Below are 25140 nucleotides of genomic sequence, written 5' to 3'. Positions count from 1 at the left end.
AAGTACCTCGATTTGCCCTATCCCGTAAAAAATTAAATAAATCCTGAAGTTGGTGGTTAGCCCCTACAAAATTACTACCATTATCCGAATATATATCCCGTGGTAAACCCCTTCTGGATATAAACCTTTTAAAACAATTAAAAAATCCTTGTGTAGTTAAATCATTGACCAACTCCAAATGATAAGCCCTTGTCATCAAACAAACAAAAATACACAAATACCCCTTAATAATTTTTTGCCCTCTAAGCTTATGAGCCCTTATATGAAACGGACCTTCATAGTCAACTCCACACCGTTCAAAAGTTTACTATTGCTACTACCCGGTAAATCTCCCATTGTTTTTAAGGTGCAACGTCTTTGCCCGAAAACACGTTATGCACTTACGTAATATATCCCAAACCACGCTCCTACCCGATATAGGCCAATAAGTTAATCTTAAAATATTTAATAACGTTTTCGCACCCGCATGCAAAATTCCGATAGTGTTCGTTTTGTATTATGAGTCATGTTAGCTTATGTGATTTCGAAAGTATAATCGGATGCCTTTGGTCGTACGCTACCTCAGCATTCTGTATTCTTCCTCATACCCTTATTATACCCGAATCATCCAAGAATGGATTTAAACATATTATTTTACTTGAATTTAAAACCCCTTTTGATTTTTTCAGAGCTTGCCAGTTTCCATAAAAACTCCGTTTCTGCGATAATATTATTAGTCGTCTCAAAGCTGTTTCCTGTTCGTCATTTGAGAGAACCTTACTTAAAACCCTTTGTTCCCTTTTTAATTTAGAATTTTTGTAGAATCTAAATATCCAACCTGTTACATTTTTTAACCGTTTAAGACCAGAATATTTACCTAATATGTCCTGTACCACAATTGAAGAAAATACCAATTTCCGCTTTCTAATTTCTGGCAGCTCCTCTACTTTAACACTTGATTCTGTTTCAGACCACATTTCTTCGTGCAGTCTTAAAAAATTAGGACCATCCCACCGCCATCTAAAATACTTTAATTGCTCTGGTTCTATTCCTCTTAATAAAACATCCGCTGGATTTATCTCTGACCTAACATGTCCCCAAGAATTTTTATCCGTTAACCGTTGAATCTCCCCTACTCTATCCGCTATAAAAGTTTTCCATTGACACGGTTCTCCCCGTATCCATGCCAATGCTATCGTGGAATCCGTCCAGAGTCTTACCTTGGTAAACCTAATATTTAAAGATTTAATTACCTCTTTAGTCAATTTTTCTCCTAAAAAGCATCACATAGCTCCAGTCTTTGCAAACACGCAGACTTCAAAGGAGCCACCCTAGATTTTGAACAAACGAAATTTACATTATCCATACCGTTAACATCCGTTGATTTTTCCCAATAAAATTTTAGATTTATTTTTAATTCTTCCAGAGCCGTTATTTTATCCCTGAGCCTGCTACAGGACGAGTAAAGTTCCTGAGGTAATGATTCATCCCATCCCAATTTCATCTGCCATAATGTTCGTATTATTAATTTTACCCTTATCATCACTGGACTAACTAGGCCCAGTGGATCGAATACTTGAGCTACGACCGATAGAATGCCTTTCTTATCTTTTCTTGTACCAATCGTGATTCTAAATTCATCTTCCTTTAAATTCCATAATAATTCAAGTGTTTTATTAATCCCATCTTGCGCTAGATAATGTTCTATATCCCCTTCTGAATTAAACTCATCCATAAGAACCTCTGGATGATTTGACTTCCATTTTCTTAATGGAAGACATCCTGAATCCAAAATACTACTTATTTCCCCTTTTAAACTTCTAGCTTCTTCGACCGTGTTTGTACCCGTTATTAAATCATCCATATAAAAATCACGAAGTATAACTTCACTTGCCCTTTGATATTTATCCCTTTTTTCCCTAGCTAACTGTAATAAGTATCGAACCGCTAAATAACTAGATAGAGCTTACCCGTAGGTGACCGTGTTCAACCTATAAACTCCTACTTCGTCTTTCGTTGAAAATCTCCATAGAATTCCCTGAAATTCCCCGTTTGGATCATAAATCAAAATTTGCCGGTACATCTTAGCTATATCAGCTAAAATGACTACCGCATGTTCCATAAACCGTAACAAAATATTAAATAAATTATCCTGTAATTTAGGACCCGTCATTAATTTATCATTTAGCGAGATTACCGAATCGCTAACCGCAGACGCGTCAAAAACAACCCTACATTTCTTAGTGATAGAAGAATCCTTGAGCGCCCCGTGGTGACAAAGATAATGAGCCGCTTGTGACACTTGATTCACATCCTCAATCTTGGACATGTACCCTAACTGGATATATTCCTTCATAAAGTCATTATATTGCTGCTTCATGTCGGCGTTCCTTTCTAATTTCCCTCCCAAACGACTAAATCTTTTTAACGCCGTGTCATAAGATTGGCCCAACTTATCCACATTATTCTTAAATAGATATTTCACAACAAACCTGCCTTCCCAGTTTCTTTCCCTAGAATTTTCAAATAGTTCCTCACATCTTCGTTCTTCCGCTGTATGAGGTGTAGCTTCCTCACATGCATCCAAGCTCCAAATCCGTTCTAATTGTGCTTCAATATTTTTATTTTCCGTAAAATTGCAACTTCGTTTTTTGTGCTGGGCACTAACCCCTGGTATTAGCCCCGATACAATCAAACCCAATTTGGTTTTTTGAATAAAAGGTCCCTCTTTATTCAACTTGAACCGCCCTGTACAAACTAAGTCCCAAAATACAGTTGCTCCAAGCAGCAAATCTATTTTATTTGTTTTCCAAAACTCAGTATCCGCTAGAGTAACATTTTCCGAAATTTTAAAAGTATTTACTAAATCCATGCTATGTGATGGTAGACCGTCAGATATTTTATCAATGGCTAGGAAACAACCATCCATTTGAAAACTATTACATTTAGACCAGACCGTTAAGTTAACCGAATCTCTTATGCTTGCGCAATAATTGTACTATATCCCTTTTACCGGTATATTTAGTTTAAAGGACTTTAGTCCTGTCTTTTCCCATAATTCTTTAGTCATAAAGTTTGATTTTGAAGCACCGTCTAATAATGCTTTACAGTCACTTAATTTTTCCGATTTTTCCATTATTTGCAACTGTTACGTAGATAATAAAATCTCCCTTGAATCCGTATTTTCCGATATCCTCACAGATTTGTAACTGTGAACAATATCCTGTTCACAGGTCCGCGTACCTTCTATATTTCCTTGAGCCCTCGATTTTTCATTATAATTATTTCCCGAATTATCCGCTGTGTTAACAGTGCTTTCCCTATTGTTGTTATTACCCGAATTAATCCGATTTACCGTATTATTTGCCATGTTGTTATTATTAACTTGATTTCCCGTATTATGTGCCGTTTTAGCAGTGTCTTCCCTATCATTATTATTACCCTAGTTAATCCGATTTACCGTATTATTTGCCGTATTGTTATTATTAACCCGGGTTCCCGTAACCGCATTTCCCGCAGTCGTATTTTCCGTAACCTCATTTTCCGTAACCGTATTTTCCGTAACCTCATTTTCCGTAACCTCATTTTCCGTAACCTCATTTTCCGTGACCGTATTTCCCGTAAACCGTATTCCGTAACATGTTCCCGAAAAAAACAGGTACCGTATTATTTTCCGTTTGTGGTGTCCCGCGACCAACCACATTTGTATTTACCGAATTCGAACTATTTCTACCGAAATTCCCTGAAATTTGTGGCAGAACATTAAATTTTCTACCACAAGCACTGCAACCTGGCATAGTACAGTTTTCTACCCTATGATTCCGCTTTTCCGATTGAGCCCGATTATCCGTATTTTTTACCAATCTTCCTCTTTCCGTTGGAGCCCGATTTTCCGTGTTTTTGCTAATACCCGCATTTTTAGAACCATCGTATGAATTTTGTAATTTACCCTCAGATAAAGCAATAATCCTAATATAATTATCTTCGAAACTAACCCTTTCATCTAATTGTTTCCCTGAACCGTCTAACATTTCAATTTTTGACTGAATGTCTGCAAATTGATCCCAATTTTCTTCACATTTCGATTTCCGAAGACGTAATTCCCCCCCTTCTAGCAACCCCCCTTCTAGCAACTAACTCTGCTAGATCATCCATTATAAACGAAAATTAATTAACCAACATTTGTTAAATAATTAACCAAATGTATTATCAAATTAAATTCTCCAATTATAAATTTCGAAATAAAAGTAATTAAAATCAAAATTTAGTACTAGTCTATTGATTATGTACTATAGAAAGGAACTACAACGTTAACGGGGTTTTATTATTTTATATAGTCAATGAATCTGTATATATGAAAAAACCGCGGAGTGCTACCATTTAAAGGGGTGCGTTTTTGAGAAATGGGTGAATTAGTCCCTGGGTACAGGTTACATTAGGGTGAGTTCTATGCACTTTTGGTAGAAACACGTCTACATAAAAATTGTTCCTGGTTAAATTTCCTATCTAAATATAACTTTTTAAAGTCAAAGATACTTTTCTTTTACAAAAATATATTCAAAAAAAAAGCACAAAGAAACCCAAAAGCAAGAAATTTTGTTTTTTGTCTCATAACTTTTGTCCACGGGGATATAGGTATAGACATTGCTTCACAGAAAAAAAAACTTACATATTTTATCTTTAAAATGATGTTTAGTAGTGGTCATTAGGATTTACGAAGGTTTTCGAAATATGATTTTTTTAAATTCGCCATTCACAGCAGTTTTGGGCAATTTTCCTTGTTATTTCGCAAATATTGTTCTGTAACTTTTTTCTACGTAACTTTAGGCATATGCAATGGTACATGTAAGAGGAATAGAAATCAATTATCACTAGTAATACCACTAGAGGTCAAATTATTTCCGGAAATTTTTTTGAGATCACGAATATTTTGAAAATTTCCCGAGTCGCAGACGAGGGAAATTTTCTAAAAATATTCATGATCAAAAAAAAATTTCCGGATATTAATTTGACTTCGCGTGGTATTCGGTAAGAAAATTCCACACCAAATTTGCATTTGAAAATCCAAAGCTGCATGAACAGATTAATAGCGCGCCATAGCTTTGTCAGCAATTATTTAGGCTTTCAAATTCGTAATTTCTACTCATTGTAGTTGCATGGGAATACCATTTCAAGATAGTATAGTTCAAGGTAGTATATTCTTCAATTTTACATAAGTTTTGAGTAACTACAAGTGATAGAAAATGAATCAAAACTAAATTATGTAAACAAATAAAAACCAGTCTGTCAAAAATGTTCTGTTATTCTAAACGTCAAAAAATTTCCACTATAATTCGCTGTTGGGTACCCCACGAGCAAAAAATTTCCGATAAAATACCTCCGTTGCCATGGTGATCTGTCAAAATAACGTATTTTGATTGGTTCAAAATTACAGGTGTGGAATTTTCTTTAAAATGTTCTACTGTATAATGTTGTACGACTTCTTTTAAAGAGGTTATCTTTTTTAAGACTATACTTTTAACGAGTTTTTATATTTTTTACGATTATTTTTTAAATTTCCCATTATAACTTTTTTTTCTACATTTAGGTATATATTATATAACAAAAAAGAAAGCTTATTCTGTTTACATTAAAATAGTGTATTATAAAAAATTCTAAGATTACTTTTGAATAAGATATGCTTTTTCAAAATGTGATAAGTACTTGCAATGATTTTTAATTTTAGGATTATTTTTTAAATTCCTCATTATAACTTTTTTATGTGATTGTGTGTTATGATTGAATCTTATTTTTTATAGGTAATACTTTGGATCCACTTGACTCGGTCGGGCAAACTTCAAAATATGGATAATTCCAATATTTACTGTCAAAGCTCCTGCACCACAAACTTTGATTGAAAAAATAGCCTGTAAATGTACCAAAGGATGTACAAAAAACTGCGGTTGTAGAAAGATAGGAAATAGTTGTTCAATATTCTGCAAAGGGTGCATGTGCATGGGTACTAATTGTGGGAACTCTAAGATAACTGTGGTGTCAGAGGAAGATATTGAAGCTAATGCTAACGAAGAGATGGATTTTGATTTTGAAAATTTTTAAATGTCAACGTTTAAATAATTTTAACTAAAGCGATGTTTTCTAAGAATAATGTTTATGTAATTTTTGTAAAAAAAAATAATTTTAAATAATACAGGTAAAAAAATATCAAAGAATCACTCGGTTTCCATTATGTATTTAAATATAGATGATACATCATTTTAAAGAACAGAAAGTAAGCCCTCTTTATTGAGCAATATATAGGTAGTATATTCATGTACAAGAAAAAAAAGTTATAATGAGAAATTTCAAAAATAACCGTAAAAAATGTAAAAAATAATATTTTTTATATTAGGTATTATATAATATATAATATATAATATTATATTATATATACTCTATAAAATATAATATATTATATATATTATATAATATATAATATATTATATAATAATATTATTTTATTTTTATATTATATTATAAAAAATAGTTAAAATATTAAACCTTGAAAAACCATAATCTCTTTAAAAAAAGTCGTACAAAGTTATACAGTAGACCATTTTAAAGGTAATTGATTTCTATTCCTTTTACTTGTACCATTGCATATACCTAAATTACGTAGAAAAAAGTTACAGAACAGTATTTGCAAAATAAGAAGGAAAATTGCCCAAAATTGCTGTGAGTGGCGAATTTTGAAAAATCATATTTCGAAAACTATAAATCCTAATTACCTCTACTAAACAACATTTTAAAGAAGAAATATGTAGGTTTTTTTTCTGTAAAGCAGTGTCTATACCTATATCCTCGTGGACAAAAGTTATGGGACAAAAAACAAAATTTCTTTCTTTCAGGTTTCTTTGTGCTTTTTATTTTGAATATATTTTTGTAAAAAAAAGTATCATTGAGTTTAAAAAGTGATATTTAGATAGCAAATTTAACCAGGAACAATTTTTATGTAGACGTTTTTCTACTAAAAGTGCATAGAACTCACCCTAATGGAACCTGTGCCCAGGGACTAATTCACCCATTTCTTAAAACGCACCCCTTTAGATGGTAGCACTCCGCGGTTTTTTCATATATAGATGTCCATTGACCATATGAAATAATAAAACCCCGTTAACGTTGTAGTTCCTTTTAGCTATCTTATTTTGTATATAATCAATAGCCTATACCTATGGCAAATGAATAACATGCAATAAACACAGACCAAATTATGCTGTTTTTAATCTAATGTAATTAAGGAAAATATAAGTAGGATATTGGCTCATCCACTGTTAATTTTATTATCGTCGTAATACCATGCCGCTATTAGCTGAAACCTGATCCGCTGATTCCAACTCCCGTCTTTATGTTCTTTGTTTTCCGTTGAACTTACAAAGCAAAAACACTTAACCGTCTTGAGTCCCACTTGTTGACTTCACCGAATTTGAACCAAAACTTATTGCGTCACCGTCACCACGTTGACGATGTACAGTAGTATGTCTTATTAGTGTATTTAATCTTCTAATTAAAAACTTAACTGCTCCCTTGACCAATATACATCGGCACTATAGTGAAACTTGATCTGTCTCGAATAGACCAATGTTAGGCTGCCCACGCAACCTTGTTCCGAAATGATTAAAACTGCTGACTTTAATGGACTGTATTATATATTTTTATTACTAAGACATGTGAACTCTTTGAAGACAACAGACAACAAACAGACTGATGAAAAAATGAACTTGTCGTTAATAAGCCATATTTGCACGCAAGCAGGGCCGTCTCAGGACATTTCATTAAATATTGCAGCGAACACTCACGGTCCACTTCTTTGTATTTTGTCTTGTTGGTTTTATTTCTTCACCTTTCCTCATTGAGGTACAAAATTTCGTTTGTCATCCATTCCTTTTTCTTAATTTTGCTTAGAGCTAAGGAGCCTTCACCAGCTGTCATAAGGGCCTTTTCTATCTTCATCCATTTGTCCTCTACATTGCCTGTGTTCCTATTTTTTGCAGCGAGGTTTCTAAGATTGTTGTTTACCTGTTCTCTTGTCCTTTCCAGTATAGTTGCGTCTTTCAGTTGCTCAACCTCTATCTTTTGTTTAGCTGCATTTTTCTGTAGTTTCTTGAATCTTATATTTAATACAGCCACCACCGGATTTTGATCCGATTCTATATCAGTGCCTGGATAGGTTCTTGTAGACGTGATGGAGTTTTTAAACCGGCTTCTGATTAGTATATAATCGATTTGATTCCTGACGATGTTGTCTGCATTATCCCTTGGTGATGTCCACCTGTACAATCTACGGTTTGGCAATCTGAACATTGTGTTCATTACTGCAAATTCTTATTCTTGGCAAAATTGTACGACACGTTCACCTCGGTCGTTTCGTTGTCTAAGTCCAAATTCACCAGTGCATCCATCAGTTTTCACCTTACTAACTTTAGCGTTGAAATCGCCCATGATTACGGTGACCTCTTCTTTGTTGGTCGATTCCAAAATGTATTCTAGTTGCTTGTAGAATTCTTCAATTTCCTCATCCTCTTTCTCTGCTGTCGGTGCATAGACTTGAATAATGTTAATTTTTCCTTTGTTCGAATTTAGTTGGATTGCTATGATTCGTTCTGAATATGGGGTAAAACTTAGTACCGATTTGTTGACTTCCCTTTCGACTATTATTCCGACGCCATAACGGTGGTTTGTATCATCAGTTCCCGAATAGTAGAACATGCAGTTTCTAGTTGGACATTTGCCGGATCCTTTCCACTGTACGTCGCTATACCAAGTATTTTCACATGTAGTCTTTCCATTTCTGTTGTTACGTTTATTAATTTTCCGGCTGCATACAAGCTTCTTGCATTTCAAGTAGCTATTCTCATAACTTTATTTTTAAGTTTCACGACTTCCTTCGCCACTGTTCCCCCCGAAGATCCGATTGGGGAACATTTTACTCCGGAATATTTCATTTTGGACATTGCCATTGATGGTTTTTTACAAGGGAATCCATTTGGATATTTAATGCAGTGGTTTCCCGTTGCCTTCTGCATCCTGATGCCGTTGACCACTGTCTTGGTTCCTCCGCCTTCGAGACCGATTTCTCAGTCTCAGGACAACAGAGTGCCCTGCCATTTACCAGCTCATTCGGCCGAAGCCGTTGGCCGGTAGATGGGGGATTACTTATACCGGTAATCGCTCGGTTACTAGAGGGTGTAGTAGAAGGAAATATAGTGACCCGTCTGCTTTCGGAAACCTAATCGCCATTCGGGGTCAGAAGAAACAAGAGTTAGCCAAGAGAGGCTGATAGGAAAGATTAAAGGCATTTTACTCAAGACAAGCTGAAAAAGAGTAAAATGTGAAGGCCCGCCAGGTGCGCGTCATAAGCGTAAGAGTATTGATACACTTTGTGTTTCCGCTCATACCTCGGGGTGTTGACTACAGACTGTATGGCTCGTCCAGCATGCCATAGTATGGAGGATGGGGTACACGAAATTTTTACAATGTAGATACTCCAACTCCATGGCCTGACCCCTTCAGTTTTCAAAATTCAGCATTCTAATCTCTGTCAGTCGAGTCTGAAGTTATATCAAACTACTGACTATCTTTATATCGAGTGTGGAACCTAAAATTACCTATTGGTCATATTTATATATTTGTTAGAGTAAAATAAGACAGCGAAAGATTGTAAGGAGTTTACAAAAAGGGCAGACTCGATTGCCTAAGAATCAGTTGTGATGAGATAGTGCCTTGCTGCTACCTTAGATGTATCTTAGAATCGTTCTGGAAAGAACCTTTAGGTTAATAGAAGCCAACAACCTAAAACCTGGCAACCTAGACTGGTCACTGGGGATTCTAAGGCTCGGAACAATCCTGGGCTGATTTGGTTGCAAGTGATAAACAGTAGAATACCTTATAGATTATATAGATGGCGTAGGACAATTTAGCAGCTTCAGGTACCAAATGCAACACCAAGAAAAGCTTGTTGATATCTTTTCCAGTCAAAGATGGAGCTTAACAAGGCTGATTAACATCTGCTGTCTTATTTTCCATGTCAGTGGGCAAAGAACAGAGAAAACAGTCCAGCTAGGGACTAGCTATTCTAGTGCATTTGACTTTAATTTTTCGATCCTTCAGGTAAGGGTATATTTCAGATAATATATTTGTGACTTCTTCTGTCTCTTCTGTATACATTTTTGCGATACTCAAAGGGGCTGGTGGGTTCTCACAATTTTCAAAAAGTCTAATATGTAACTAATAACTCTTCGTAATTTATAGGGTAGTTGGAGTTTGGGTTATCAAATAATATTTTAGTGTAACTTAGCATTTCCTCCAGTGTTTTTTTTTGTGTGATATTTTGATCTGATTTTATTTTGTCTCTTAATTTTTTGGTGTAATGAAAGTAGGTTCCTCTGTAGATGTGGTAGCTGTTGGAGAGATTTGGGATATTGTGCGTTTGTTTTGTGCTTTATCAGTGTTTATATGCATTGCTTTATTTTCTAGATCAATGTTTTCGTCGTTTGTGAATTTTCTTTGGTTGGGTGTAGGTGGGGTTCTTGCTATTCTCATTCCTTCTATTTACATGCAACGACGTAATTTTTAAGTTTCGTAATTTATTGTAGCAAAATATTGGGATAAAAAATCGCTGCCAATGTACTTTATCGACTTTATTTGTAAAACTTTTCATAATTGCAAATTCGTGTCTCAATGTTATCTTTTTCGAGTCATATAATATTTCTAGGTCACACAATAAAGTTCCGCTTGTGAATACAGTTTTTCTCGTAACACCTTGCAAGCTGATCCGTCTGTTTTTGTTTATGTCAGTGTAGTTATTATCTAAACATTCTTTAAATAAAACGCTGACTGTTGCGCCAGTGTCAATTAATAATTTTTTGCTTTTTCCTCAGTAATAAACATTAAATATAATTTAATCCACTTGCTGTGGAATTATCTGCCTCCATTCAATGGGCCACGAAAAAAATATACTTCTTGTATTGTGCTTGTGTGTGGCTGCTTCTGGCAAGGCTGCTCATGTGTTGCGAAATATGCTCCTGGTGAATTTCTGTTGCTGGGGTTTCTACCTTGCGACCAATTATTATTATTTCTCCCTCGCTGAACATGTCCTGTTCCTCTGTTTCTTTGAGACCTACCTCTGTTGTGATATTGTCTTATTTCGTTTCCATTTGTATTCCTATTATTATATGTCTTGTTACCTTCTTTTCTTCTGTCAAAACTATTTTTGTATCCGTTTGTTGTATTTCTTCTTCCGCCTCTATATGTTTTATTCATGTGGTACATTCCTGCAGTTTCCGTTCGAGTTAGCGATTCTTCGTTCTTTGCGCTTGTGATCGCTTCTGCTAAGGTACTAAAGTTCTTGGCTTTCATTACTGTCTTTATCTCGTCATTTTTTTAAACCGTTAGTAAACAAGTTTATTGCGACTTTTTTGTCCAGCACTTTTTCTGCATCTCTGTTTCCATCTGCTTGTGCGATTGTTAATTTTGCCATGAGGTCCTTTAAACTTCTTCCAAATTTTTCTATTGACCGATTCGCTTTGCGGTGTTCCCTCATTATTTAAAAATTAATCGTACAGTTCAATTGCGTGTATGAATGCTCTTATTGATTCTTCGGTGTTCCCTATGTGAGGGATCAGGTTCCCTGCTGTTTTCAGTTCGAATTTCTCTCCCATCTTGTCGTTGTTATGTTCCAATTGCCTTTTCCGTAGTTCTGTTTGGACTTTTTCGATTTTTTCTCTAATTTTTGCAATAATATCTGCAATAAATTTGTCTTCCGCTGCCTTACAGCTGTCAACTTTGTATACTTTATGCGCACCGTCCTAAGCTGTTCCGTGATAGTCCTGAGTTTTTACACCCATTTGTCTGTGATTAGCTTATTTTTCCTTCGTTCTATAGTGTCTTTTGTGCGATTCCTATTTAATGTAGTTATATCTTCCAGAATACGTTGAAATCTTTCCTCGAACATAAATTCGGCTTGGCCTGACTACGTTACCCAATAGTATGGCCTAGTGTCTCGAAGTTGCAATTACTTAGTAAAGCTTATCATTGCCGTTAAGTATACCAAATATAAAAAATATAACATATAAAATATTATAATAAAATATAAATGTAAGTAAAATAAAAGGATCAATAATACTGGATAACCGTCAATATTTAAAATGTGAGTAAATTAGTAAGAAAATAAAAAAAAACAAAATTTCAATATGAAAATAAAAAAAAGTAGTCATCAAACTTACTTCATAAATAGTTAAACTGTATTGTATTAAAAAGAGATGGACTTTTTTATTCTACTCACTGAGAACTATCATTGACCAAAATTTTGTTAAATTTGACGGGGAATACTTTTCCATATAGACCGGGAGATATTATACAGAAGTTCAGCCACGATTTTCTCAGTCCTGCCTTTTGCAATACTGGAAGGGTAGACGAAGTACTTACAATCTGTGGAAACATCCTCAAATTTCCTGTGACATTTTCCTGTAAAAATTAGATTTTCCCAAAAAATATAAAAAATATAGGGTTTTGCGATGAATTTCTGAGTCCTGCCATATCCGTACAATGACAGGATACTATCGATTTTATGAAGAAAATTTTTTGGGCAGGAGGATTGCAAACGGGCTAACGGAGTATATATTTATGTATACAAATATGTAAGGAAAATATGAAATTTTTTGGGTCCTGCCAACTAAATAAATTAATCATATTTATTTAAAAATGATCAAAAAAAAATATTGGCATGACGTCTCCTAATGTTTAAGTATACTTGTCGCTTGGAAAATTCTGCGGAAAATTTTCACCCTGATTCCGTGATTTTCTGAGTCCTGCCTTTCAAAAGTTTTAATACTCAAATTCAATCAGTACTTTTCGGTACTCGGCAGGAAGGTTAAACGGTTCTAGTAAGACGGCAGGAGTCCTAGATTTGTAAGAAAATTCGTGAAAAATTCCCCGATGTTCTGTCATGCCATTTTACATAGTTTCAAGAATCTCAATATAAGTCTATTTACAAAGAGGCAGGATGGTTTTATAGTTATTTCGTATACAGGGTGGGGCATTAGTGTGACAAAGTCCAATTACTCGTTTGTCGTAAGAGATACGAAAAAAAGTTATTTAGGTAAAGCTTTGGGCAAAGATAGGATCATAATTTAAAAATATTTTCTAATATACAGGGCTACTCGTATTGACAGGGCGACACAAACTTATGTTGTTTTTAAATGGAACACCCTGTATATAATTTTAAGATTCCTAAGATAATTTTAAGACAATTTAACACAATTCACCTAATCTAAAAATGTTTCCTAAGGGAGCTAGAGCCCTTTGAAGATGGCGCCTTGTAATTAGTGTTTTTATATCTCCAGAACGCTTCCATTTCGTTACATAAAAACTGGTCCGCTTTTTTATCTTGCAGAGATAAATCGATTCCATCAATTTCGAATCTCTAGTACCTATTTCGAGTCCGTTTTGGGTAGGACAATGGTTATTTTATCGCATAACTTTTTTGTCTTTAACTTTTAAGCATTTTTGGCACTATATTATTAAATTGTGAAGTATTCTAGTACTAAAAGGTACTCCCGAAGCATCTACATAAAATCGGAGTTCTCCCAACAGGCAGATGTGACTGTGGAACTAGCATAGGTAATCTAAATCATATATTTTTTAACTGTCCCTTAAATCTCAATGCAAGTATGTGGCTGCTACAAGAATTGCTGAAAGCAGGTTTAAGTACTCCCCTAGACTTAAATGTGCTATTAAGTGTGGATAACATTAAAATTTTTAAACTAATTATGACATTTCTTCAAAAAATTAAATTAAAAGTGTGAATGTAAAACTAATCGTTTGAATGAATAGGTATTTCTTTTGTATTATGTAATGTATGAATGAGATATTTACTGTAATTAATTATATTATTTTGTAACCTATGTATGTTTTTAGTTCTTACCGTAGTGAAAAAGAAAAAAAAATAATATAGTTGTATTTATTAACATAGTACGTAGGCATTGTTATTTGTAAGCTTTATTTTTTTTATTTTTTATTTTTAAGTGTATACTGGACAATTTTATACTTATGAACGAATAATAATTGTATAATAATATGTAGTTACGTGGCTAAAGGTTCTGAACCAAGGCCAGAATGAAATATAAAAAAAAAGGTACTCTTGCTTTAAGTCTAGAAAAGTAAATTTTAAAATTTTTCGTTTTTTGAATTTAAGAAAAATTTGAATAAAAAAAAATAAAAAAACGGTGTATTTATCGACTTAAAGCAAGAGTAACTTTTAGTACTAAAATACCTCATAATTTAATACTCTACTGTCAAAAATGCTTAAAAATTAAAGCAAATTATGAGATTTCGTTGATCTACGCAAGACGGACGCCTATGACCGATACTAGAAATTCACAATTAATAAAATCGATTCATCTCTGGAAGAGAAATAAACGTACCAGTTTTCGTTTTTCTAAATAGTTTTTTTTTATTTTTTTTTTTTCAAATTCAAAAAACGCAAAATTTTTCAAATCGATTTTTCTAGAACTTGGCGTATCCTACCGACTTAAAGCAAGAGAACCTTTTAGTACAAGAATACCCCATAGTTTAATAATCCAGTGCCAAAAATATTTAAAAGTTAAACACAGAAAAGTTATGCGATAAAATATCTGTTTCCCTACCCTAAACAGACGCCTATGACCGGTAGTAAAAATTGTCAAATTGATGGAATCGATTTATCTCTGAAAGATAAATAGGTGTATCAATTTTCGTTTTTCTAAATAGAAGTGTTCTGGAGCTATTTAAAAAAAAAAACTAATTACAATACGCCATCTTTAAAAAGCTTTAGCTTCCTTATGAAGCATTTTCGGACTAGCTGAATTGAGTTAAATTTTCTTAAAATTATCTGAGGAATCTCCGGGCTTCGTTTGTTGAAAGAGTTTTTGGACACCCTGTATAATAGGTACAATCCCTACTATAACCAATTAATTGTAAAATTATTGATTTTCTTCCTATTACTTTTATTACGTTTACTTAGATACAAATATAATCTAATCGCTCAAAAAAAAAAAGATTTTACAGTTTGGTATTAGATTTGAAAGGTGTGTAAAAATCCGAGACTTTACTCAGGAAAATAATATTTAATACCGTACGATTGTTTTAACGATGTAAAAATAATTTTTTTTTATTCAATATCTTTGTGATTATCCTGCCACGTTGTAAACGGTTTTAGATTAGTGTTTTTAAGGATACTTGACATGCCAAGACTCAGAAAATTGTGGTGATATGAATATGTTTGTATAACAACCAGCAATAATTTTACGGGCTTAAAATTTTATTTTTATATACGAAATAACTACACAACCATCCTGCCTCTTTGTAAAGAGCTTTATATTAACATTCTTGACATATGTGCCAAATGGTATGACTCAGAAAATCGTGTAACTTTCCACGAATTTTCTTACACATTTTTTAACTATGTATGTATAGGAAAAAAGGTGTAACTAAACATCCTGCCATTTTAAATGTCTACTTAAATTATTTATTTTATAATAAAATTTATTTTATGACTCAGAAAATCATGGAACCAGGGTGAAAATTTTCCACAGAATTTTAAAAGGGACAAATGCAGTTAAACATTAGGAGACGTCATGCCAACATTTTTTCGATCATTTTCAAATAATTTTGTTTAATTGATTAAGTTGGCAGGACTCAGAAAAATATGAAAATTTCATTATTTACATTACATGTTTGTATATCTATATACTCCATTAGTTCTTTTGCAACCCTCCTGCCCCAAATATTTTCTTCATAAAATTGATAGTATCCTCTCATCCTATGGATATGGCAGGACTCAGAAGGTCATCGCAACTCACCATTTTTTTCCTCATGAAAAATCTAATTTTCACAGGAAACCCGTGGATTTTTCCATAAATTGTAAGTATTTTTTTCTAACCTTCCAGTATTGCAAAGGGCAGATCCTTTAAACAATTGAATGAATCGCTTTGAAATTTTTGTCACATATTAAGCACCACAGAACCCTTCATCATCAATGGTGCTACAGCCCTATGAAGGAGCCTCGACCTTCCCAAGTCTATTACGCCAGTCAGTCCTATCCATTGCCAACCGTTGCCAGTTTGCTGCGCCTATTTTTCTCCCATCCTCATCTACACCATCCTTCCATCTAAATTTTGGCCTACCCCTATTTCTACTTCCCATAGGTTATGAAATAAGGATTCTTCTAGGAGGGTTGTTATGCTGTGATCTTGCTAGATGTCCTGCCCATCTGAGTCCTCCTATTCTTATTAAGAGATACTACGTCTTTACCACCAAATATATGTTTATATCTGTGGTATACCTCGTAGTTGTACCTCCTCCTCCAAATATCATTTTCACAGATGCCACCGAATATTCCTCTCAGGATCCTTCGTTCAAATATAAGCAGAAGGTTTTCGTCTGCCTTGGAGATGGTCTATGTCTGCGATCCATATGTCAACACTGGTTGTATAAGGGTTTTGTATATGGTTATTTTTTTTTGCCTTAAGTTTCTGCTTCTCATATGTCTACTCAGTCCAAAATAGCATTTGTTCGCTAGGATTATCCTTCGCTTGATTTCTTCCGTCATGACGTTCTCTTTGGTGATCACTTCAAAGGTAGAGTTATCAACAGTGAATTGGAGACCGATATTTCTGGCTCTATTGTTGAGTGTTGATGCCAACATTTTAGTTTTTTCCTCGTTTACTTTCAGGCCCATATTTTTTGAGGCATTTGAGAAGGTGGTATACATTTCTTCTAGTTTGCGTGTTGTGCGGGCAACTAGGTCCACGTCATCTGCATATGCCAAATTTGGGATGATTTATTAAAAATATTTCCTCTTTTGTCTATTCGTGCATCTCTGACCGCCTTTTCCAGAGCTATGTTGAAGAGGAGATACACCAGAGCATCTCCCTCTGGCAGCCCAACATTTGTTTCAAATGCCTGTGATTGTTCGCCCTGTATTTCGACTTTGCAAACGACTTTACGCATTGTAACCTTAACCAATATTATCAGTTTATCAGGGATGTGGAATTCATTCATGGCTTCATACAATTTATTTCTTAGAACACTATCTTAGGCCGATTTAAAATCTACGAAAAGATGGTATGTGTCGATATTGAATTCATTGGTTTTTTCCAGTATTTGCCTTAGCACAAAGATCTGGTCTGTTGTTGATCGACCAGGCCTAAAACCACTTTGATATTCTCCAAGCAGCTCCTCTGAATGTACACTTAGACGACCTTATTATAAGATACTCGAAAATATTTTGTAAGCTGTATAAAGAAGGGTTATTCCCGTATAGTTTCTACATTCCAATTGATCACCCTTTTTGTGTAGCGGGCAAACGATTCCAATACACCACTCTTCCGGGATTTGTTGCTCATTCCAGGCTCTCAGTATTATTTTATATATTTGATTATTCAGAGTAGCGCCTCCATATTTAGTAAATTCCGCGGATATACCATCACTTCCTGGAGATTTATTATTTTTTAGGTGTTTTATTGCATCCCGTACTTCTTGAATTGATGGAGGCTCTAATGGTGTATGGTTGGTTGCTCTTGGGTTTGGTTGATTTGGATCTTCTACTTCGATGGTAAGTAGTTCTTTATAGTATTCCACCCACCTTTTCAATATTTCTTCTTTTGTATTGAGTATGTGCCCCTCCTTATCCTAAGGGTTTGCTTACTACGGAGACCAAAGGATGGTATCCTCGCCTAGAACAGAGTATCCTACCTTTCATATTCGTAAATTCTCGTATTTAAAATAATGTATTTATTTTACCTGGCGATCGAAACTATATTATCGAATATAAAGAGTAGGATACTCTGTTCTAGGCGAGGATACCATCCTTTGGTCTCCATAGTGAACGCACCCTTACATAGTCTTAGCCTTGGTTTGAACCACAGAACCCTTATTTGACACAAATTTCAAAGATGTACACTTATTTTTACAATAGTTATTGCGAAATTAATTTTTTTGGAAATTTCAACATATTTTCGCAATTATATTAACAATAAATGATGAAATTAAACTTTGTCATACGTCATTTTAAAGCTTTTTCTATTCTCTCGAAGATCTTTGTACTAAGAAACCCATAGGTCTTCCTGTTTTCCATTAATTTGAAAAAAAAAGAAAAAGGCCGTTTTTTGACGCTAAATTGTTTATAAATAAAAATGTCCGCTAGATCCTACGCAGGAAATAGTTACAATTTATTATTATAGGTATTATCTGTCGAAAAAACGCTTCAGTACCCTGGCTGTTGAAGTGTCATGGAAAAAACCTTATTACCCTGGACTAACCAGGGAGTTTTTTCTTCACTTTAAGTTATATTTTCTTAACTTTATTTATTTGTTTTATTTTTTTTTTCAGGGGCAAACAGTTGGACTTCAAATATTTAATACTTGTCCTAATATGTATTACAATATTGGTATGTGTATATCAACAAGGTAATGTAACTGCCCGAATCGAAATTGAAGAAAAAATTTGTAGAAAGGAACCAAAATTTACGGTAGTGGAGAAAAAGTCTGACTCAGGACTGTTTACTATTAATACCCCTGGTTGTACAATTCCATATCTGCATCCTTATGATAAAAGTATCTTAGATTTTATAGAGCAGCCAGCCACATATGTTTGTAATAATGGTACACCAGCATTATTTGAATCAGATAGGAAATCCATAAGAGTTATAAAAGAATCGTTGCCCTTTTATAATGTAACTGACATAAATAATCTGACATGTTGTTACAAAACATTTTGGAGAGAAGATCCTGATGATGATGTTGCAGACCATAAAGTAAGATACAGTGAAGATTGTCAAGCATTTGTTAATACGACTGAAGTAAAAGAAGAGTTTATAAAAGTTACATGCAGCTACAACAATCGTGATATTTATACTGATTTATTTGCTTTTGTCCCTGTAAAAAACCTATCGGAAAATGTGAAAAACGATCTGATCCAAGACGAGTCCTCTTTAAATATTTTAGTGTTGGGCTTAGATGCTATTTCAAGATTAAATTTTCATAGACAAATGCCAAAGACATTAAGTTATTTAGAACAAATTGGAGCCGTAGAAATGATGGGATATAATAAGGTTGGTGACAATACATTTCCCAATCTAATTCCAGCATTAACAGGAAAAACTGTAAAGGAAATCGAGAACGATTGCTGGCCAACTAAAACACACCATTTTGATAAATGTCCGTTCATATGGAAGAGCTACAAACAAAAAGGTAATATTGGTATTTAAAAATTACAACTGTGGTCCTTTAAGTACTTGATAGCCTCTTCGCCTCTTCGAAATATGCTATCGTGTAATAGATTCTTGTATACGGCTAATGTCAAAATTTCAGCCGAATCGAACCTATAGTTTTGTTTTGACCGCGTGTGGAAGGAAGTGTGTCTGAAGATTTTAGAAAAATAAAAAAGAGCTATATCGGTCGGTGATTCGACTCCTGTTTTTAAAAGGGACATTTCTCATCAAAATCAAAGACCGCTTAAATCCTGTCTACGGTTAAGTCTTCTCCTTCTATGGCGACCAAAAAAAAATTTATATATATAAATTCGGGTTCAAAACGTCCTCCGACGTTGTTCGATGCCTTGTTGCCAATATCTTCTGTCATTGCAGTTTTCATCTTCTAATCCTCGTACACTCGTTGATCGTCTTACTCCTTGTATCCATTAGTCCAAGTAATGATGCTTAAAATAGGACAAAACCTCGCAATTTTTACAGAATGGATCGATTTGCTTGAAAATTTGAGAATAAGTAGTGGATAGTCCAAGAATAAAAATCTATATCATGCCGACATGCGCTTTTATTATGGGGGTGGTTGCCACCCCACCACGGGGGTGCAAATTTTTTATTATATTTTAATAGCAAAAGTTGATAAAAACGTTCATTTAAGCAAAAAACGTTCTTATAAAATTGATAGTTTTCGATTTATTCGCTATCCGAAGTGTTAGTTTTATATCGAAAAAATCAATGTTTTTAATAAGTTTTCTGCTAATAACTCCAAAAGTTTTCTTTTGTCAAAAGAACTTTACCTAACAAAAATGTACATTTTGAAAAAATTAACAAAACCGTTTTTTTTTAATTTTCTTTAAGACCAATAGTAATCGAGCTATACTTTATAATATGTTGTCTCTTCTTCGTCAAATGCTAAATATTGTAGTTTCAAATTCAAAAGACGGGAAAACTATGCATTTTTCGAGGACAACTTGTTCAAACTAATTTAAAGTACTTAAAAATATCTATGTCCAGAAATAAAAAAAGCCTCTAGCTCAAAAATTAAGTTACTTATAATGAAAAGAATGTCAGTCCATATATTTTTCAGCGAAAAAGTGATCGCCAGCAACCCCCTAATCACCACCCTAATTAAATTAGTCATTGACCTTTTTCGGTCTTTTTTTATTTATGTATTATTAGGTTCTTAAAGTTTTACCGGCTTAGAATGATTATTTTTTTAAAAATGGAGTTAAAAGCGAATAACAAATTTTTGCAGTTTGGAAAAAATGGCATTTTCTTCAGAATAGCAAGATTAGCATCAGAGATACTAAAAAATGTTAAATATGAAATTGTAGCCTATTTAATTCCCAAGAAAAAGGTTTTCAAAAAAATTTTCTGCGGCAAAAATTGAGAGAGCTATTGACAATTAAAACTTGTAATAACATGCAAAAACCACTTTACCAACTCTTTCAAAGTCACCTCTTTTTGCGACTGAGGACTTTAAAAAGATTTAATAATAACAGACTTATAGATCTTGTAAAAACCTACAAACTTTCTAGTATAAAACATAAAAAATTACGGTTAAGAAATCAATATATTTTTTTGAAAAAAAAAAGGAGAAATCCAATTGGACGCATAATAATCTAAGTTAGCGGTGTTTTTAGTCATTGCCCTTAGTCATTCTTATTTATTTATGGATTAATAATAGATTCTAGAAGTTTGACTGGCTTAGAATGATTAGTTTTAAAAACACTGGAGTTAAAAGCGAATAACGAGTTTGTGTAGTTTGGTAAAAAATGCCATTTTCTTCAGAATAGAAAGATTAGCATCAGACATACGAAAAAATGTTTTAATATAAAATTGTAGATGTAGGTTATTTAATTTCCACGAACTTGGCTGGAAAAACTTTTTTCTTCGGCAAAAATTGAGTGAATCGTAAAGGAGTATATCGAAAAACATTGATTTTCTCTAAATCAAGAACTATTAATTTTATCAAAAAAATGTATAGAATATGTTTTGCTTAGAATGAATGTTTTTATCAACTTTTGTTGTCAAAATATAATAAAAAATTTCCACCCTCGAGATGAGGTGGCAACCACCCCCATGATAAAAGCGCCTTTCGGCATCATATAGATTTTGATCCTTGGACTATCTACTACCTATTCTCAAATTTTCAAGCAAATTGATCCATTTTGTAAAAATTGCGAGGTAAAAAGCTTTTGTTCCTGGCCTACAGGTCGTTTTTGGCCTTCCTCTTTTCCTGTTTTCTGTAGATATCCATTTCATAATTTTCTTTGGCAATCTTTCCTTCCCCATTCTCTGAACATGTCCGAACTACGTTAATTGTTTCTTCTCAATACATTCTACAACCCTCTGCAGTAAATTCATTCTTCGCTTTACTTCCTCATTCCTAACCCGGTCTAATCTCGATGTTCTACTTGCTTTTCTTAGGGCGTTCATCTCAGTAACTTCTATTTTTCTTTTTTGATGTTGCTTTATTCTCCATCTTTCGGATCCGTATACCAATGTACTCTTAATTATGGTGCATATCGACGTCGGCCGATATCGGATCGGATCGGAGAAATACGGATCCAATGTAGGCGCAGCCATTTAATACCATGAGTTTGTTTTTAAATCCGAGGTAGGATCGGATCGGAGAAATACGGATCCAATGTAGGTGCAGCCTAAGTCACGTCCAGGTGTTTCGAAAACGGCTACCCCGCAGATTGCCGACTGAAGGTGCGCGAGATAGCTAAGACCATGGTCGTATAAACACAGATGGACCCAGCAATAAGATAACTTGAACACACACTGTTTTGAAGCTTCGATAGAATGTGATGTTTCCTCAATGAGCATAAGCGTGCTTTGAATTTTTACTCGGGGATAATTATTCAGACATTAATAATTGGAAGTAGTAATAATTTATAGAAACACGTTCAAAGAATTTAATTAAACAAATATCATCACAAAATTTGTGAAAAGTGAAATAAACATAAATATCATAATAATTATTGTCCAACAGTGTTGCATTTGCAAGAAAACGAAATATTTATATCATTTCATTTGTAAGTACTGTTTATTTACGTTATAGAAGATGAGGAAGTTTGTTTACATTTTAAAAATATATCTTTCATAGGCGTACCAATGGGTTCCTTCATATTATTGTATTGAACAAGATTTTAGTTCATTAAATTAGTATGGACATTTTTAAATTGTAAGTAAACATCATCTGATTAAAAAAATCTGTTTAGTAGCTTTTTAATTTAATATTTCTCCTGGATTTAAAGAAATTAGTGAAATGAATAAAAAATCACTCAAAATAGAGCAAAAATAGTGAAATACAACCCGTCCTCATCTAACTTAGAAAGTAAACAAACTTTTGACAACTTTCAAGACGTTTGTAAGTCAGAGAAATGTAAACACCGTTGCCGTTTATAAATATTTTTCAGTGCTTCTACATATTGTGCAATAATTGGTTGATATCTAATATTCAATGATATGAACACTTGATATTTTAATTACAATTCAATATGTAAAATTAATATAACTGAAAAATTCTTATTTTAGTTTGATAGCATCTGTAGAGTATAAAATAAGGAGTAACATTTTCAGCGATACGCGAATAAGAAATTTTAATAAAAAAAAAACGTGACAACATGTGAAGGAGAATAGATTGTAATCTATTAAAAAAAAATTTGGCTTCATAATTTTATGTAAATAACTGAGTCCATCTGTGTTTATACGTCCATGGCTAAGACAGTAGACATCTCAAAAGATGGCGTGGGTCATGCCCTGCATGAAATATTTTGCATAAGAAAGCTGTCGGCGCTATGAGTGCTGTGTTTGCTCACTCCAGGGGGTAAGCGCAACTATGAAACCAATTCAGAGCAGTGCTAAGGGGGTTTAAGCGTAATCCAAATGAGTTTCTGTGTTGTTTAATAACCGTCGACAAGTCATGGTTCCACTAGTTAAGACCACCCAAGTAGCAGTTTTTCGACGCATTGGTTGTCAGTACAAACAAATGCACTGTATATAACGTTGCCACAGTGGACTTTCAGTTGTTTCGGCCAACGACCCCTAACCCGACTGACATTACGATGTTACAACGTTAAGTAATATCTTTAGTTATATGGGCAACTAAGTTATTACTATTGTGACAACTACATATCACAGTTAAGTTTTTTCAACAATCGCAACTACTTAAAAACGTTATAATGCTAAACTAATTTACGCCCATGGGTTTTCTGGCCGACTAGGTAGTTGTCTCTCACGACCCAGGGCTTTTACGTATAGTTCTATAGATGTGTGACACGTTTACGGCAACTTCAGGAGCAAAAAAAGAATTTACTTTATAACCTTACTTTTTTCTTATTATTTTATATTTTATTTTGCTGGAAATTTTCGATTTATTTAACAACCTGTTTATTTGTTTTTTATTAGCTGTTTTCTCCATTGTCCATTGTTTTATCAGTAGATTTGATAAGCTTAAATCTTTGTATCAGCTTTGCTAGACAGGGTTGCCAGGCCAGTTCTTACTCTTTCAGTACTATATCCGTTGCAAGATAATTTGGCTGAAACTCCGACAAAATATGTACTTTTTGTACATATTTTGTCTGAATTCCATCCGAATTATCTTGCAGCGGATAGTAGTTTTGCTTTCAAAAAATCAATAGAAATCAGTAGATTCTTTTTAGGCCCTGTAAATACAGTAAAATCTGTGTTAACGGTTACCTGTCAAAATCGCCCGGTTTCATAATCAACTCAAAGTAAAGTTCACTTTAAAGTTGACATTTACCCATATATGAATTGTGATAAAGGTAGGTACCAACTTACTTAAAATTTAAAATCCACTTTAACCGATTATGAAACCGAGCGTTACAATAATTTTGAAAATTCTCCAAATAGCCCAATAAATGACCGTTTTGGAGTGTAATTTCCAGGGGCAACTCCGAATTGCATGAAAATTTGGATTTAGGTTCTACTTACCGTCCACTTCAAAGTTGAATTTGTGCCGTTGGTTGCTTTTACTTGGGGGGTGACATTTACCCCTTCTCGGCGGGTGAAATACGCGTGTTTAAAATAAGGCCGGAAATGGATAAATTGACTTATTTTAAGCGCCTTTTGTTTTATAAAGTTTTTTACGTAAGTCAATACTTTTCGAGTTATTCGCGATTTAAAATGTTGATTTTTCGACAAAAAACTATGTTTTCAGACTGTTTTTCCCAAATAACTCAAAAAGTAAATATTTTATCAAAAAAATATTTTTAGCAAAATGTAGCTTATAAAAAAACGAAAAAACGGTGTACCAGTAAAGTCTACAAAATTGAGTAGAAGCAAAGTTGTAGCTCATGAAAAATACGTTCTTATTCGTCTAATTCCAAATCGACTAATTCAACTCAAAATCACCGAAGAAAGAAGCGTTTTTCGGGAAAACCTTATTAACATTTTTAAAGTATCGAAAAAAGCTTATTATTTGTTTTTTACAAAAGTTTACAGCATCACAAATAAACGAGTTACACTGAAAAAAAAGTTGGCCCCTTTTTTTTGGTAAAAAAAAATCGTGAAAACCTCCCTCTATTTAGCACCCTAAATGAAATTAATCGTTTGGCTTTACCATATGTTTTAACTGTATGTGTATTGTTTATATGATCTGTAAGTTTGATTGGTTTGAAGTGCTTATTTTTGAAAACATTTGGTTTTATAGTGCAAAAAAAATTTCTAAAAATTTTTGAAAAATTTCATTTTTTCAAAATAACTTAAAAAGTATTAGTGATAAGAAAAATCATAAAGAGTAAAAAAATGTAGGTTTTTCTATTATAAATATGCTAGTTTCATTTTGTTTCTCCTAAGACAAAAATTGGTTAAGATATGGCTGTTCAAAATTTGCATACACTCGTGATTAGTGA

General features: G+C 33.6%; 1 protein-coding gene across 2 annotated transcripts in view; it reads left to right on the top strand.

Annotated features, from left to right (window-relative positions):
- The window catches only part of LOC126888176 (uncharacterized), a 158831-nt gene that overhangs the window by 90512 nt on the left and 43179 nt on the right, over positions 1 to 25140 (top strand). Inside the window, exons 2-3 of one of the 2 annotated variants that reach the window (XM_050656166.1) lie at positions 17506 to 17605; positions 18382 to 19241. In XM_050656166.1, coding sequence (XP_050512123.1) covers positions 17538 to 17605; positions 18382 to 19241 — 928 coding nt within the window. In that variant the 5' untranslated portion in view covers positions 17506 to 17537. The remainder of the gene's footprint in view (positions 1 to 17505; positions 17606 to 18381; positions 19242 to 25140) is intronic. The other variant, XM_050656167.1, reaches the window with a different exon arrangement.

Source organism: Diabrotica virgifera, chromosome 7 (assembly GCF_917563875.1).
Source record: "Diabrotica virgifera virgifera chromosome 7, PGI_DIABVI_V3a".
Taxonomy (NCBI): domain Eukaryota; kingdom Metazoa; phylum Arthropoda; class Insecta; order Coleoptera; family Chrysomelidae; genus Diabrotica; species Diabrotica virgifera.
Note: the sequence above shows the minus strand (reverse complement) of the source record. Positions and strands in the feature narration are given on the sequence as shown.